Source organism: Onychostoma macrolepis, chromosome 13 (assembly GCF_012432095.1).
Source record: "Onychostoma macrolepis isolate SWU-2019 chromosome 13, ASM1243209v1, whole genome shotgun sequence".
NCBI lineage: Eukaryota > Metazoa > Chordata > Actinopteri > Cypriniformes > Cyprinidae > Onychostoma > Onychostoma macrolepis.
In genome coordinates, this window is record NC_081167.1 from 24614922 (window position 1) to 24632367 (window position 17446).

A 17446-nucleotide genomic window follows, 5' to 3' on the forward strand; every position below is an offset into this window, starting at 1 on the left:
TTTCATAAACATTTCTGTCTCAGAATGAGTGCCTTGTTAATATTTAATTCATATTTCCATGAATCATATTTGTTCCCACACATTTATTATGGAAAAATGCAATGCAAAAGTGACAATTAATTACATCCATAACTACTGTAAAGCCTTGTGAAACTAACCGTCTGTGTAAATGGATTATTTAAATGAACCAGATATTCGACTGGTCTGTTTTCTCTTGCTGTGTAATTCGCAAGTCAAGCGTTTGATTTTCCATGTTGTCATCGCTGTAGATGAACCGCTGGCTGATGGAGGGACCCTGGAGATACTAAACTACACTGTCAGGTGCTCACACAAATCAGAGAGCAGCGAGAAGCAAACTGTTTGCTTTGAGTATAGAGGAGTTGTTTTGATTGAGTATTGTAATGTATTCTCAGGCATTTTGCATTATGATGGAAGATTTGCTTATTTAAAACTAAATGGCCAGGTTGCTTGTGACGCAAATGAGATCAGGATACCTCTTCAGAGAGTTTCCATATCAGATTGAATGTTTTTAAATGGAGTCCTCTGCTCAGGAGTGGTTTGATTCAGATGAGGCTGAGTTTCAGATGCGGGCGGCGGTGAGGAACTCGACGGTTTTGTGGCCTCGGGCGCGTCTGGTGCTGGAGACTCTGATGGTGCTGATGAGTCTGGGCGCAGTGACAGGTGAGCAGTACTCTGCTCAACAACACGATTCATTAATGTCTCTGAATGTTAGCGTCGTCATGTGAAATTTTGCATTTGATTTCTAACAATATCTGAGGAATTAATAGGGTTTAAGTAAGATTTTTTAATTTCTATTGTTACACGGAAAAGGGAATATTTTAAAAGAATACATCCTCTTGATAATTCAAACAATGCTAACAAAATCTATAGCCCCTATAGAATGTGACAATTTTGATGAGAAACAACTCCAATATTAGTAAGTGTTAGCAAACAATTTGATAAATTTTGTGATGTTTTGTGGTGTTATGTGGTTTTGTCTCTCTTAAACATTCTATTTTATTAGATTACAGAAAATTGCAGAAATTTTAAATTTAATTTGTTTTCCCAGTAAAAAAAAAAAAAATCTAAACCTCTATGAAATAATTTGAAACACTTAAAATAAGTTTTTGTGAAAGAAAACGAAGATATTAAGCCTTGTTTTCAGAGAGTATATATCTTGAACTAAGATTATTTTTCATGAAATTTCTTGTTTTGTGCAGCAAAATGTAATGTGGTAGATGTAGAGGTTTATGTTTGTTTATATAGAGCTAAATTGTTTATTGCATAACAGGAATGATTTATTATATAGTAGGATAGATCATTGGTTCATGTCCAAGCATGATTGATGATGAGTGTTAATTAATGAACTACTAATATTTTTATATAAAGTGTTACCAACAGTAATTCTATAGCATTTAAAGTGATGTTATGAAAAAATAAATAAAATGCATAAATCAAAACATACTTTGCTATAAATTTCAGAACTGAGAACACTTTACCATAATAATATAAAATAACCACATAATCTATAAAAAAATGTTTATTATTTTATAAACTGTATATCAAAATTTATTTATAATTTTATTGTGCTTTTGTTCTTTCTTGTCAGGAAACATTCTGGTTATTGTGATTGTTGCAGCCACCAAAACCTTCCATACTGTGACCTCCGTCCTTATCATCAATCTGGCCATTAGTGATTTCTTAGTGGGAATAGGAGTAATGCCATTTGTGGCCATTTCCATTATGAACAACGGATGGGTCAACTGCAATGTAAGAAGGAAATTCTTTACATTTCACATTTATTTACATAGCGCTTTATACAGTACAGAAGGTTTCAAAGCAGAATCAGAGTTAATAAACAGGAAAATCACAGTGTTAATGCTGTAGAATTAATCAATTATGAAAGTTCAATTCAGCCATGAGCTGCTCTACAGAAAGCAATAGTGTCAATGTTGATTTAGCTCGGTTCAATTTCAGTTTTGATGTTGCAAAGTCAGTGTCTAGCTCAAATCAGAACAAACGTTATTTCTCATCTTACAGTGCCAATAAAGTTAAATCGACAATATTACTGAATATTAAATTTCTTTTAAACAGTAATACCTTAAAGGGGAAGTGTGTAATTTCCCAAGTCCTAGCACCACCAAACAGAATCGCAAAAGTAATGACTGTTTCCAAACAAGCTTCCCCTCCATTTGCCTTTGGTTGACCAAACCAGTTGTTCCGCCCCCAAACTCGAGCCATTGGCTAAAAGTTCCTGGACTAAACTGATTTTGAAACAAACATAACAATAGTTTCAAAAGAACCACAGTTTATTTTAAAATTGAAAAATTACAAGCATCACCTTTTAAGTCACAAAATCTAATGCTTTATTAGTGTTTTTGAAAATGTTGAACTCTCTCTTGCTCTTTCAGGATCTGTGCCTGTATGTCGGCTACACATCTTCAGTCTACTGCACAGCATCAGTCTTAACACTTGCTGCTATCGCCCTGGACCGTTATTTCTCCATTGTGGACTGTCTGCGGTATGATTCCCGCTGCACAATATGGAGAACAGGCTTGGCAGTGCTATGGATCTGGCTGCAAGCTATGGTGACCAGCTGTCCTCCTCTCTTGGGCTGGAGCAACATTAGTTTCATGGCTCCCATGTACAGCTGTGCAGTGAACTGGGCCAACAGCCTGAGCTACACCGTCATAATGGCCTCATTAACATTTCTTCTACCAGCTATAGTCATCCTATTCTGCTATGTGAAGATTGTCCGTGTGGCACGGTACCACGCTAGGAGGATTCACAGTCTGGAAGAACATCTCCAACGTAACAGGACCCCATCTGTCTTGAATCTCCAACACTCATTCATGGACTCCTTCACGCCATCCAAGCTGGTGTACCATGTGAGTGGGAAGTTCGTGATGGATCAATTGGATGTTCCTGGTGAAATTTCTCCAGATGCTCCATCTGAGATGTCTTCCAAATCGGCTGGTGGACGTCTGCACTCATTCTTGGCTCAAATCCATAGCAGTAGCCCGCAGAATCCCAACCAAACTCAGCATCATGGAGTCTTGAGGTTGTTCTTGGTCATCGGCGCTTTCTTCTTGTGCTGGACGCCCTATATTAGTGTAGCTCTGGTGCAGGCCACTGAAACTGCCCTGTCCCGTCCCAGCAGCCTCGTTCCCCCGTCAGCAGTCACTTTGTCCTATTGGCTGGTGCTGTTCAATTCTGATATCAACCCGTTGTTGTATGCGCTCCTCAGCAAGCGTTTCCAAGTTGCCTTCCAGAGTTTGAGATGGAAGATCCAGGCCAGGTTGGGGAGCATTGTGGGACAAGGAGGAGCTGAGAGATCTACAGTTGGAGGTGGAGGCGAGAGTGACCCCACTAACGGAACGATCCACAGCTCCACGGCGCACTCCAGAAATGATGGGGAACCGGCGTACCCTTCTGTCTTCACTCTCAGCTCTGAGTTACCCAACAGCTTCAAGGAGCAGCTGAATAATGTTCTTCCTGTGGCCACTTCTTCTCGTCCTGTTTGTCATAAATGTGGCGGACAAGGTTCTAGGACGGTAAACCACCTGCAGGTTCCCTCCAAACAGCATGAGCGGAACAGACTTCCTTACTCTGCTGCTACTAAAAAGAAACAAGCCACGTTCTTTTATGGACAGATCACAGTAAGAGTAGAACATGATATTTGCTGAGTTTATCACAGCTCTGCATTGGTATATATACACGGACACAGGGATAGTGTGAGTTTATTTTAAATCGTAATAGTATTTTACAATATTGCTGTTTTTACTGCATTTTTAACCAAATAAATGCAGCCTTGGTATAAGATACATATTTTAAAAAAGCATTTAAAAATCTTAATTATTTCAAATGTTTGACCAGTAATGTATATATAATATGTATTTTATATGAAATAAATGCTTTTAAAACTTCTGTTTATATTGATCTTATATATGTATAGTCTATATACTGTTATATGGGTCACTTTATGTACATTTGAAGTAAATATGTTCAGAAATAATTATTTTTGCTTCTCTCAGAGGGTTTTAAAGCAGAAGAAGTGAAGGTCATATTTATTGTTAAAGCACTTACATGAATTATTCAGTAGAACCTGTTTTTATTTGAGCTTTTGAACTTGAGGTTATGCTTTGCTGACATGATTTCTGTTGATTGTGGCTTCTTGTCTTGATTACTTGGTTTTACCCATGTTACATAATTGTGACATTTAAGTCAACAAATGAAATGATTAGATAAAACTTCTCTATAAATCTCTTTTCATCAAGGTTATAAAACTGATCTTTGTCTTCTCTGATGCATCTAATTCTAGGTAATATTATAGAAAATGACTAAATATCGAATGATTTTATCAACATGATTGGCTTGTCTCAACAAATTTTGACAATGTTTATTCCATTTCCTAAAACATTTGACAAATTCTATCGAACCCATTCAAATGGTCTGTGTGAAATTAGTCATGTTCAAACAAACGTAGTCAGTAGGACTCTAAGCCTGCTGACATTTTAAACAGGAGAAAATGTAAAGTTTTACATGGTACACGTGAAAACAGACGAAGCGGATCTATTAAATGGATGTTTTCATTTATTTTTTATCATCATTTTCCTCAAATGTGTTCAGAATGCATTTCAGTGTAAAAATCATTCCTTACAAAGGTTTACAATAATATCAAGCAATAATTCCAGAGGAATACAATATCATATTTATTGTCATTGTAACAATGACAATGGGAGACAGTGCTGATGAGATCCTATTGCAAATCAAAGAAAAGGCAGTGAAGCCGTCATCTAGCATTTATTGGCGTTTTCTGCATGCGTTTTCCTGTAGAACTAATTCCCTTCCAATGGAACAGTCCGTAAGATTAAAAAATGCAATGCAAAAGTGACTCGAGTCTTATGAAGTGCAGGATGTGTTTTGTGTATGTAAAGGCGCGTTTCAGTTCCAGTCACCACCTTTTGCAGAGCAAATAGTGTGGGTGCACTTTTCAGAAATGTTCATACATTCACAGGATACACATGGCACCCTTTACATTAACACGACTCACGGAAGATTGCCTTTTCGGTTTGCCAATACTGCCCCTGAAGTGTCCTCACAGTGGTTCGCATGTGACTCAGAAAAATGTCATGGAAACAAAGTATAGCTTCAGTATAAACAGTCTGGCTGCTGTCACTAACCCACATATATCTTTGTTCACAGTTTAGGAGATGAAATCCCTCTAGACCTCAGATGCACTTTGTACAAGGCCAGCTGGACGTCTGCACTCCTCCAGCATCCCAGCCAACCTCAGCACCATTGTATCCCGAGGCTATTCCAGGATCACCTTTTCTCCAAAATCACCAAGATTGCCGTTATCCAAAACCTCTTCAGTCACAGTTTGGGAGGGGAAAATCCCTCAGATTCACCTGCTGCAAGGTAGAACTTTGTTGTACGAGAAGACGGCACAAGTTGCAGTTCTTAATGTCAGTATTAATGTTTGGCACATGTTCTAATGGACACTGGCAGTGATTCGTGCCAGTGAAAGTCATAATGTGAGCTTTAAAGTGACAGACGTGTTTCTCTGAGCTCCAAAGGGAAGTTAAACAATCTCAAGACCAGCAGGGACTCTTTATTGTGGTGCTATTGGTTATGTGGGTCTCTTGAGCAGAGGTCTCAAACTCCAACTACCTGATGTTTTTCCATTTGGGCCAATTGGACGGTTACAACAAATACAAATGTTTTATGACCTTACATTTTAACTACGTACAGTTAGTGAGGCATGAATACATATTTCCTTCATACCTAGCATGTTTAGTCGAGTAATGATGCCTGAAATTGCATTACTGCAATTTTCTCCTCGCACAGGCAGGTAGCACATTGGAAATAACACATCCTGGCATTGACGTAACAATCAGACATTTTTCAATATAAAATGACTAAAATAGATAGCAATCAGTCTACATATATATTAAAAATATTTTATATATATACTGCATATCAGATGGGCAAAATAAAATAAAAAGGTCGAAGTAGCTATAGTGCATCAAAAATAGAAACTTCCATCTACTGAAGACGCCACAACAAGCGCTCTCAGTGTAAACCACTACATCGATTGTAATAAGAGCCATCTAGTTTTATATAGATGCATGTAACCCAAACTTTTCTGACTTTTCTGTTCATTTACATTCAAGTTTTAGGCCTATAAAACCCAAGTGGAGAATAAGAAATATACATAATTAAATTACAATATATAATATACATTAAATTACAATAAGATATCAAATAAAGTTGAAATATTATTAAATGTAATAAATATTAATTTATTAAAGTTTTAATTTAAAAAAATAAATCAATGTAAAAAATTAAAGTCTATAAACTGATTTATGGGCTGCGTTTAAAGATAAACTATTAACCCAATGGCCCGTATGTCGGTAGTTTGAGACCCCTGCTCTTGAGTTTCAAATAAAGACCCAAGTCATTGTTCAAATCCACTTACAGCTGGGAGAACTGCAAAACATTATTTGCTTATGGAAAGCTTCAGTTGTAATGTGCGTGATGGTAAATTATGGCCTATGAAGCCTCGTTGGCTGAGAAATATTATGGAATGAATGCTCTTTCCAGAATCGTCCAGTCACTGGACTTTGAACGGGAAAAGGTAAATGCGTGTCAGTGGGAAAAAGTGGACATGGAGGTCCTGGCCCGTCGGGTCCAGTTGAGTCCTGAGCTGGTTCCAGTCTCAGCCGGCTCAACAGGTTGTTCCCGCTTTCTGAGTTTGGTGCCGAGCTCAATCAAACACTGATCCCAGTCCTCCGGTAACAGCAGCATCAGGAAGCCCAGACAGATGATGAACACAGCGATGATTCGCACTGTGTTAAAGTGGATATCACAGGTGTACAGGTCCACCACTGCAATGTGAACCAAACACACATTTAGAGCCAATTCCATCCACAACAAAACTGTCTAGATGAAGTTACAATGACTGTCCACTTTCAAATGGTTCAAAACAGGTTTCCAAAATGTTTTTTTCATTATCTCCTCATTTAAAATGATTTCTAACAATAACACAACACTTTTTAACAGGAACCTTTTAAAACACATATGAGCTATGAGTGTAATATAATGACAAATATGATCAAATATGCTTCTGTAGAAACCACAAGTGATTTTAATTTCATTTTGGTGAACTTTTTCTTTAAATCAATCAGTAGCACAAAATGTACTTTTTCTGTAAACAAGTTTGCTTATATATACATGTATATATGTGTGTGTGTGTGTGTGTGTGTATGTGTATATATATATATATATATATATATATATATATATATATATATATATATATATATATATATACACATACTTCGAACAGAATGAACTCACTTGCATTGACTGGGACACTCAGCACAATTCCAAGTGAAATCAGTGTAGGGTATGTAATGGCAATGCCAAAATTCACCAGAATATTGAACGCTGTAAAAGACAAAAATGCACAGTAAATTTCTGATACAATTGTGTGCATAATCTGTGTATTATATGTATAATCTACTTTTTCCTGTCAGTGTTTTATCTACCTAGTAAGAGTGCAGCTACTCCACACAGGTAGGCCCAGGGAAGATCAGCTATGGATGTGAAGTACTCAACATGTGTGAAGTACAGTATGACTGGCACAAAGCTCATAAAGACAAAGTTTGAACCTCCAACAATGGTCAGAAACAGAGCCGCCTCTCCAAACTTGGCACTGCCCAAGACAAGTTTGAAAAGCACCTGAAGAATAAAAACAAGACCAGGTCAGATTATTTTTCTTCGTCTGTTAATTGGTTCATTTAATAAATTAATTTCAGTATGCTAATTCATACGGAATTATCACAGTATGCATATTTTACTTGTTCTGTTTTGTAGCAAAATACATATTTGGTTAAATGCTGCTGCTCATTTAGTGTTAGTTTTATTAGTTATATATGACTGTATGTAACTACATTAGCACGTAGATTAGCAAACTACAGATTCAAAGCAACTTCCCCAACATTGGCCAGAGGAAATATACAAAAGAACATGGTTATAGCTGTCAAATATCAGAAGATGTGGGTATAATATGGTTGGTTTCTAGCTGTTGATAAGTTTGAAATGCTAACCAACTGATGAGCTAAAACTGATCTTTCTGTCCAGTTCCCTTATTGATCTGTTCTTTCAGATGACCGCATGAGTTGAAAGTACATCGCAAATCAATCAAGACGAATAGATTAGTGAGGTCAATTTAATTACAGAAAACAAGGCACTCCCAGGACACGACACTCCATGACTATATAAAGAGATGCAGTTATTGATAAGTATAGTTTCAATGACACAAAACTGAATGACATGACTGAACTGAAAAAGCATTTGATGAATAACAAAAGGGTCATTACTGTTGAAGCAGGGTTACCTTATAGAGGGCAGAGGCAGATGCAGAGGCCACTACAAGCGTTATGCCGATAACAGAGTGACTGTGAAAGCCATCAGCGTAGGTCAGCATCACGATTCCAGCGATGGCCAGAATGGCAGCAACAATCTTGTAACAGAACAAAATAAAGGTCATTGCATTCACAATGTGTTATGTCAAACAGCACAAATATGGCCTGTAGAGGGAGAGAGAAAGAGGTTTTGAGACATTTGAAATATAACAGTGTTAGTACAAAACTTGATTTTAAACACAAATTGTGGATCAAGTGCAAAACGATCTACACAAAATCATTTCTCATGTTTTAGGGAAATTATTTTAGAATGTGATCAATACAGCCACTTAATTAGATATAGACTGTATACAGTCACGGCCAAAAATATCGGCACCCTTGGTAAATATGATCAAAGGCGGCTGTGAAAATTAATCTGCATTGTTAATCCTTTTGATCTATTAAAAAAATTCACAAAAATCTAACCTTTCATTGGATAATAAGAATTTAAAATGGGGGGAAATATCATTGTGAAATAAATGTTTTTATCCAATGAAAGGTTACACTTTTGTGAATTAAAAAAAAAAAAGATCAAAAGGATTAACAGTGCAGATTAATTTTCACAGCCTTCTTTGATCATATTTACCAAGGGTGCCAATATTTTTGGCCATGACTGTATAACAGATATAATCATTTATGAATACTTTTCTATCAGTGCAGATCATTTCCTTCAGAGAATATTGATTACCAATCTCTTTAATTTTTATCATAAACCTTTCTTGTTATTTCTCTTTTCATACACCGCTAATGAGAATTCAAGGAAGTATGACATTATATACGATGAAACAGGCCTGCTTTATAGACTGTGTGTGTGTGTGTGTGTGTGTGTGTGTGTGTGTGTGCGCGTTTACATGTGTGCCCAAATGAAAAATGTTTCCAGAGCGTAGCTGAATTGAGTGCAGTACAGAAACATTATGAGGGTGTCAGAAAGACTGATTACTCCCACCCAACGACTTTCCTGAACAGCTTTCCTCTAATGCTCTTTTCCTGCTCTGCCTTTTGTTTTGGCCCAACTCTCTCTGTTCCATCTCCTCTGGTTGCAGGATTGTGATTTTACATTTACATTTACATTTATGCATTTAGCAGACACTTTTATCCAAAGCGACTTACATTGCATTCAAGTTACAGTTTTTACATTTTATCAGCTCTTGCTTTCCCTGGGAAAGAAATTCTCATGGATGTTGCTATATTCGCATTACTGTACCATGATCTTGTCAGGAAAACATGGAAATACACGAGTGCATATCCTGAAACCTGAAACATCTCCAGGGCATATTTCACCATAAAAATCACAAGCAAGAAATAAGAAATAGTTTTTTATATAAATATGGAAAACCATAACTCAAAGAAAGAAGTGAATTTGTTGAGCTGGAGGTCATTTTTAGCTTCTGTTGGGCTAGCAGCACCTTACACATCTGAACTGTATCATGAATTGACCACTCTCACTAAATCACACAAGCTCATGGTCTCTCTGTCATCTTATCATGTCCTCTAGATGAAAACCCACTTAACTTCTACTGCGCCATGGACATCCAAACACCCTGACTTACCAAAATCTGTCCAGCACTGCAGTACCCGTGTGTGTGTGTGTGTGTGTGAGAGAGAGAGGAACAGGAACATAGCGACAAAGAAAATGTTATACAGCACTTTGGTTCCTTTGAGCCCGAAAAAAAAAAAAGGGAACAGGAAGTAGGAGAAAGGAGGAACACAAAGGAAGAAGACAGGAAAAGGTGATTGTAAAAGCGAAGTATTGTACTGTGATGGCACTGCTGACTCATGGGATTATACAGCAGAAGACATCCAGAGAGAACAACACTATCCATCCATCCAATCCATCCATCCATCCATCCATCTAGAGTTTTATTCATCTATCCAACAATCCATCCCTCCATCCACTCACCCTGACGCCCATAAAGCGATCCCGCAGTACGATCCAGGACAGGAGAAAGACGAAGGCTTTGTTACAGCAGAAGAGGGCCGATACATCAGTGCTGTTGATCTTTCTCAGAGCCTGAAGGTATAGGTAGTTTGTCATGATCCACAACAGGCCAAAAGGGGCCACTTTAGTGAAGAACACTTTTGCCGTCAGTCCATCATCCCCAAAGAACCGACAGCACTCTCTGAAATACCACAGAGACAAAAACATAATTAATTGTCCTCCTCACATAATGCACATTTGATCTTCCTTATGCACATTAGGCTATACCATTCAAAACTACAGGGTCAGTGGATTTTTTTAAAGGGAAATGAACACTTTTATTCCTCAAGGATATATTAAATTAATAAAAAAGTGACAGTTGTGGGGCCCTTTTCAACCTTAAAGTGTTTTTCTAAATTGAGATTTTCTCATTTCTATATTCATATATAAAATGTGGAATATGGAAACATATTTTGGAATCGCTACTGACACTTCTCATGGAAAGTGTGTCCTTTATTTTCTTTGAAACCCATATTTATTTTGTATTTACAAAGGTTTTAATACTGAAGGGCAGTTTAAAATAAACAGAAAATGTTTCTGTTTTATTTAAACGTTTTAGGGTCACCACTAGAGTTTAAGGGCGGGGTCTTACAGAAAAAGTAGCTAGGGCAGGAAAAGGTTTTGATATGCTCTGATTCTTTATCAGTCTTGGCAAGTTTAAGGTCATTTCATTCAAAAGCTTGGCAAGCTATGGTGAACGTGATTTCACCAAGTACAACATGTTCCTGGATCAACATCCTTGTTGATCCTGGAACATCATTCCAATCAACCAATCAGAATTGAGGGATAACTTTTCAGGAAATATCTGCTTTAGGCTTATGTTCAGGGTTAGGTGCTTCTACACCCTTGTAAATCAGTTATCATTTCACACTGATTTTAGGAATAAATTATGGGTAGGGTTAGGTTTAGGGGTAGGGATTAAGTTAATTCTATATTTTTAGACAATAATGTTGATCCAGGAACATGTCTTACTTGGCAAAATCACGGCGACCGCAAGCTATCCTGTATGAAGTGCTTCAATTGAACACAATAATAATTTGTAAGGGATGTCAGGTAAAAATTGATGTGGGTCCCAGGCCAGCACATGTTGGGATTACGGGTAATGAGATGGCGGATAGACTGGCTAAAAGGGCACTAACAAAAGAGAACGTAGAAATGCAATTTAAGTAAAGCCGAGGTTAAATGCATAATTTGGGAGAAAATCAATAAAAGGTGGCAAGAGAAGTGGGATTGAGAGGAGAAAGGGAGGCACTTATACCAAATTCAGAGAAATGTTAAAGAGGATAGGGTGGGAATTGGAAATAGGAGAGAAGATGCAGTGATGACTAGGTTAAGGTTGGGACACTGTTCACTGAATAAAACACTAAAGATGATAGGGAAGCACCAGACAGGGTTGGATGTGCAAGGGATGTCAAGAAGAGGAGTCAGTGGAGCACATAATCATTACTGGTAAGAGATATGAAACACAGAGGCAGGTAATGAAGAATAAGCTAAGGGAGATTGGGGTGCAGGAGATCACATTAAAAGGGTTACTAAGCACAGTAAATAGGACACAGTGTAGAATACTGATTACATTTTTAAGGGAAGCAGGAGTTTTCAACAGGATTTAATGGATAATTAAAGTGTGTGTGTATGTGTGTTTATGTGAGGGGGCAAAGTGAGTGTAGTGTAGGAAAGGGAATAGACTAAGTTTTATTATAACCTATTCCACACTCCGGAGCAGAAGGGGGCGGTAAAAGCTGGATGCCAACCGCCGTTAAACTGGAAAGAAGAAGAAGAAAAAAGAAAAAGTGGCGACGCTGGTGTAGTCAGTCTTGGGATCTGACGCCCGTTTCACACCGCAAGCGTGAGCGGCGCGTGAGCAGCGCGTATTTTTTTCGGCGCCCATGTTAACAAATGAGTGCATTCACACCGGGAGCAGGAGCAGCGCGTGAGCGTCGAGCAGGAGCGTCGCGTGAGCAGCGCTGCAGCGATGGTTTCGGCGCCGAGTCTATTTTTGCTGCGCCGCTCACGCTCAATTAAAGTGACAGCACACTTTTGATGGACAAAATAAATATTTCACACAAAACGTGCTAAAAATGCACAGAATAAGCATGTCTAGTGTGTTTTAAGACGAATTGGAGTATGTCAGGAAAGAAAATGAACAATTAAAAATGTGTAGAATATTTACCCATTTTAACTTGTTTTTAATTTTTAATTGCCATAAGAAAATTATAACTTAAAGCATTTTATCAAACTCACAACGAACAATTCATCTTGCTCAGGATCTTAAGTTACAATGGAGTATATACAGTAGGCCTACATAATAAATTCATTATTCATTCATTATTGACAGCTTCTATAAGAAATGGAGATATGGGTAAAAGTATATATTATTAAAAAATAATAATAATAATAAAAAAAAACAGTATAAACAGCACTTTCTATATTTGAGTATGACTGAAACAACATGATAGGAGATGTTTTTGTTGTTGACCATTTACAGGCTAATCCCCAAGACTTCAAAACTTTCAAGTTTATAACTGACCAACTTCTAAAAACAAATTTATAGTTGTCTTTGTAAAGAAATATGTCGCTTTGGAGCCGCTGCTGTGACGCTGAACAAACGCTTCCAGTGTGAATACTCTGGTGAATCTGCAGCTGCAGTGACGCTGTAGTTACGCTGACGTGATGCTGCCGCGAAGCTCACGCTTGCGGTGTGAAACGGGCGTGAGACGTTACTCATTCAGAGTTGGATGTTAGTAGGCTACGAGAAACTTTAAAAAAGAGGAGATTTCTGACTGAGTAAAGAAAATGAACTGAGTAAAGAAAAGACTGAGTTTGTAAAAGGAACTTAAATTTGAGAGTTGGGTGAACTCAAAGTGAGCGCGTGCATGAGGCGTGAGTGGGTGGCTCGTGGATTGTGCTCCTGACGATCGGACTTTTTCTTCGCTGTTACATTGTGTCTTTGGAATCTGTATTCAATAAAGTTTCACATTAATATAAGCTCAAAAAACGCACTTAAGTAGACTGAAATCCCAGTTTGGTAATCTGTTTAATGTGATTCGAATAATTCATATGGTTTGTAAATCTTTGTTTGCATTGGACATTCATTGAATTGGGTTATAACTGTGGAGATTTGATTGATTGGTTGTTGTGTTAAATTGTTGATTTGCTTGAACTGATTCATTTCGAAAGAAGAAAAGAAACGAGGCAAAAGAGATTAATGTATCTAATAATTTTGTATCTAATAACTACTGTTTACTTGGTGATTCATTTTACAAACTAAATTAAACTTGGGATGAGGCTCGCACCAGGTTATGGTGGTTGTGTTTATAAATAACAATGGTGAGAGGGCTACACAATAAATACATTTCCATAAAAAAAAAATATTAAGCAGTTTCTAACATTGATAATAATAAGAAAAGTTTATGAGCACAACGTCAGTGTATTAAAATGATTCTGCGGATCATGTGACACTGAAGACTGGAGTAATGGCTGCCGCCATTCAGCTTTGCATTACAAACATAAATTACATTAAAAAATACAAACAGAAAAGTGCAGTTTTAAATAGTAATATTTCGCAATATTATTGTTTTTATTGCATTTTTGGTCATTATTTGCAGCTCTGATACGAAACCTTTGAATGGTAGTATATTACAAAAACAATTTCAATTAATGCTCCTTCGTACTTGGCTATTTGGATGTCAGGCTCAAAATGAGTACATATTATTTATACCGCACTTACAGACCATTTGAAAACTTTTTGTTCCCTCAATGAAAATGTTCAGTCTTGAGTATGACGTGATCTGATGAGAAATACAAACAGTGCTTGTTTCTACTGTCCATCTCTGGCCATTGCACTCAGAGCTGTCCTCAGTTCACCTCCATGTGGGATAATGAACTGTAAATACAACTGAGAGTAAAAATTCAAATAAAGAAATTAAGCTTTCTTTTTAATTGCTTGAACTGTGTCCTTATGTGACACATATTGTATCTTGAAGATCCCATGTCTGTTAGCTTTTAAGCCATCGATAAGTGAAAATAAACCATTTCTCAAATCTCAAAGAACTTGTGGTGTCAGATGGCATTTTTCCACCTGTCAGCTTCTGTGCTTGACAAATATATGACTGTCTGAACACATCAGTTCAATGATATTTTGCAATCTTCAGTGTCTTGGAGTTACGAGTAACTGCAGTGCTTCCAGGTAAAATCAGGCAAAGAGAGAAATGAAGCATGGCCTCCATCTATATGCTGCTTAAGCAGGAAATTGGACTAAACCATTTCATTCAGGAAAGAGAGTCCTTTATTCTTTTCAGAAGTTTCAGTGATTTAATTGCCAATTAGTTAAATTATGGTTACTTTTGTGTTTTTATGTAAACATTATGAGTATCATTTGGCAATTTGTCCTTGTTCAAGTGTCATTACTGAATGAGAATATTTCATTTGTACCTTTATTTTAGAGTCAGGTCTATATACTGTGTGTGATCGTGTGTGTCTTTGGACCTTTGGCTATGTTTAGTTATTGTTCCTCAGGGGTATGAAATATATTTTGTTTAAAATTATAGTTTAATTTTCAGGAGTTGCTTATTTCCTCAAGATTGTAAATTTGCATTTTCTTGAAAAATCTTGACAAATAAATCAAATCCAAATAAAATATATCACTTCTTGTCTTCATTACATTCATCAACTTTATCAATCTATCATATTACTGATTTTAATTATGGATAGATTTATGGCTTATTTAATAGAATTGTCATTCTGAAACCAACAAAAGGATGTTATCATGTAAAATGCCCTTTTTAAAATCACATTTGCATGAATTTGCAGTCAGAGGTCCATTTTCTTCAATTCAAAGTCTCTGTATAGTTTACTACATGTCATGGATGGCTCACATGACTTTTCAAGGTCAGCATATTGGCTGATACCCATAGAAAGAGAAAGAGAGCGTGATTATGGGTACATCAGGACCTTTACTGCCTTTTCACTGATATTCTCTAAAATGTTAAATGGGTCTCTGGGCTACATGTCAACAAAATCAGCCGCTTCAACTATTTTTAATAACATGAGGCTTTAGATAAATTGAGTTGGCTAAACTGCATCATAATTAATGCATTACTATAAATAAAGACACTTCATGTGACAATCTCTTTCTGCCTTTTTTTCTCAATTTTTGCACAGCCTTTGTACTCCACAGCTGGTGTTTACTCTTCAAATCCTGTATTGCAGTGCTGCTAATACTGTTTTCTTCTGTATATGGTAAATTGCTTGGGCTTTTCCACATTTTCCACATTTTCCACAAAATCATTTGCTAAGTGATTAAATATAAAGAAGCACTTCCCCAGAATCTACTGTTTTACTTCCCAAACACTCTCTACTTTGGTACTTCCTAGACAGAGCAGAAAGAGATTTTTCATCAATGACTCAGTTTAAATAAGCAATGAGCCTGCTTAGTATTCAGCACATAGAAGATTAAAGGAGAAACCCGGAAAGGACAAACTGTCCGTGCATTACAGCACGGAATTTCCTCAGTGTCCCCCTCAAGAGAAAGGGATTTCACTAAACAGATTCATCAGATGTCTGTGATGCTCACACAAAACAGTTGGATATTTCTGCTGTACTACATTATAATCTTTTGCTCTGCTCCAGAAGCTATGTATTCTTCACCAAGAAGGTAATCCCAGAGTGCACTGCTGGATAAACACCAAATTCTTACCTAAACCTCTGTTTTGGTGTCTGTCTCTCAGGACTCTTGCACAGATGGCCGATGTAGTACAGTGGAAAGAAGAGGCAGTTCCACGTGGTAGCGAACCATGTGAGAGTGAACGGTGCGTCGTACTGCTTGAAGGTCAGCTTGGCCAGCTGGGTGGAGCCTGCCCATGATGAGCACACGCACATCACCATGGCTACGCCCCATAGTGCTTTTTGCACTTGGACGGCTGTCACTCGCACACAGCAGTTTAATCTCTGCTTCCCCACCCCTGACTCCGCCCCTGCTCCGCCCACCATCGCCTGTCCATCGGCAGTGCCCACGATGTTCTCCCTCGGCCGGTCCTCCCCTACAAGCAAACAAAATGACATCAGTTGCTGATTTATGAGCTTTTTTATTATGGTTTTGAGCAAACAGTGAACAGAGACAATCAAATCACTTGACACTGTAAAAATACTCCCCTTAGATTGCCTTAGAGCTGCCGTAAAACAGCAGATTGCACTGTTACTAAGATGTACAGTGAAAATTTTCAGTGATGCAGTACAAATTTGGATGCAGTATTTAGAACTGCAGTAAATATATTTACTCTTGTAAATATATTTCCACATTTTTGGCTCTCATTATATGCTTTTCAATTGGGTCATCTTAATTTATTTATTTTTATTTTTATAAATGTTTTTGCATGTGACAGTTTAATCTTATAGAACTCTTCAAAAGATGGAGAGACTAAAAAGTGTGGATTTTAATTTGTGTGTACATATATGCATTAAATTATATATATATATATATATATATATATATATATATATATATATATATATATATATATATATATATATATAATAAAATTGTTCTGTTCTTTTAATTAATTTTTTAAAAGTTCCACACTACTGTTCAGAAGTCGGTAAGATTTTTAAAATGTTTTTGAAAGAAGTCTCTTATTTGATAATTTATTTGATCAAAATTCTGTAAAAACATAACATCGTGAAATATAATTAAAATACAAATATTTTCTATTTTAATAAGTAATTTATTCCTGTGATGGCAAAGCTGAATTTTCAGCATTATTACTTTGGGCTTCAGTGTCACATGGTCCTTCAGAAATCATTCTAATATCCTGATTTGCTGCTCAAGAAACATTTCTTATTATTATCTATGTTAAGCAGTTGCACTGCTTAAAGGGGTGGTTGACTGTTTTTTTCTAGGCTTGATTGCTTTTATGAGGTGCAGTCTAACATGCGTTAATGCTTTGTTTAAAAAAAAAAAACCGCATTATTTTTCACATAATTTACCTTTATTTTACACCGC

General features: G+C 36.9%; 2 protein-coding genes across 8 annotated transcripts in view; one reads left to right on the top strand and one right to left on the bottom strand.

The window, feature by feature from the left end:
- The first annotated feature begins 92 nt into the window (after positions 1–92).
- On the top strand, positions 93–4167 carry LOC131552693 (5-hydroxytryptamine receptor 1D). Of its 3 annotated transcripts, none has more exons than XM_058796629.1 (4): positions 93–321; positions 585–681; positions 1610–1770; positions 2412–4167. In XM_058796629.1, the coding sequence occupies exons 2-4, from the start codon at positions 585–587 to the stop codon at positions 3684–3686; spliced, it is 1533 nt and encodes a 510-aa protein (XP_058652612.1). In that variant the 5' UTR covers positions 93–321; the 3' UTR covers positions 3687–4167. The 3 variants fall into 3 exon arrangements, with proteins under 3 accessions (XP_058652612.1, XP_058652613.1, XP_058652611.1); XM_058796630.1 differs by having other exon boundaries at positions 313–321; positions 552–681; XM_058796628.1 differs by lacking the exon at positions 93–321 and having other exon boundaries at positions 398–681.
- A 153-nt stretch (positions 4168–4320) lies between these two features.
- The window catches only part of slc35f3b (solute carrier family 35 member F3b), a 61537-nt gene continuing 48411 nt past the window's right edge, over positions 4321–17446 (bottom strand). For all 5 annotated transcript variants that reach the window (XM_058794766.1, XM_058794765.1, XM_058794767.1 and 2 more), the window contains 6 exons: positions 16145–16487; positions 10372–10591; positions 8405–8530; positions 7554–7746; positions 7363–7452; positions 4321–6890 (listed from right to left, as the gene is read on the bottom strand). In XM_058794766.1, the coding sequence (XP_058650749.1) occupies positions 6652–6890; positions 7363–7452; positions 7554–7746; positions 8405–8530; positions 10372–10591; positions 16145–16487 (1211 nt within the window). In that variant the 3' untranslated portion in view covers positions 4321–6651. The remainder of the gene's footprint in view (positions 6891–7362; positions 7453–7553; positions 7747–8404; positions 8531–10371; positions 10592–16144; positions 16488–17446) is intronic.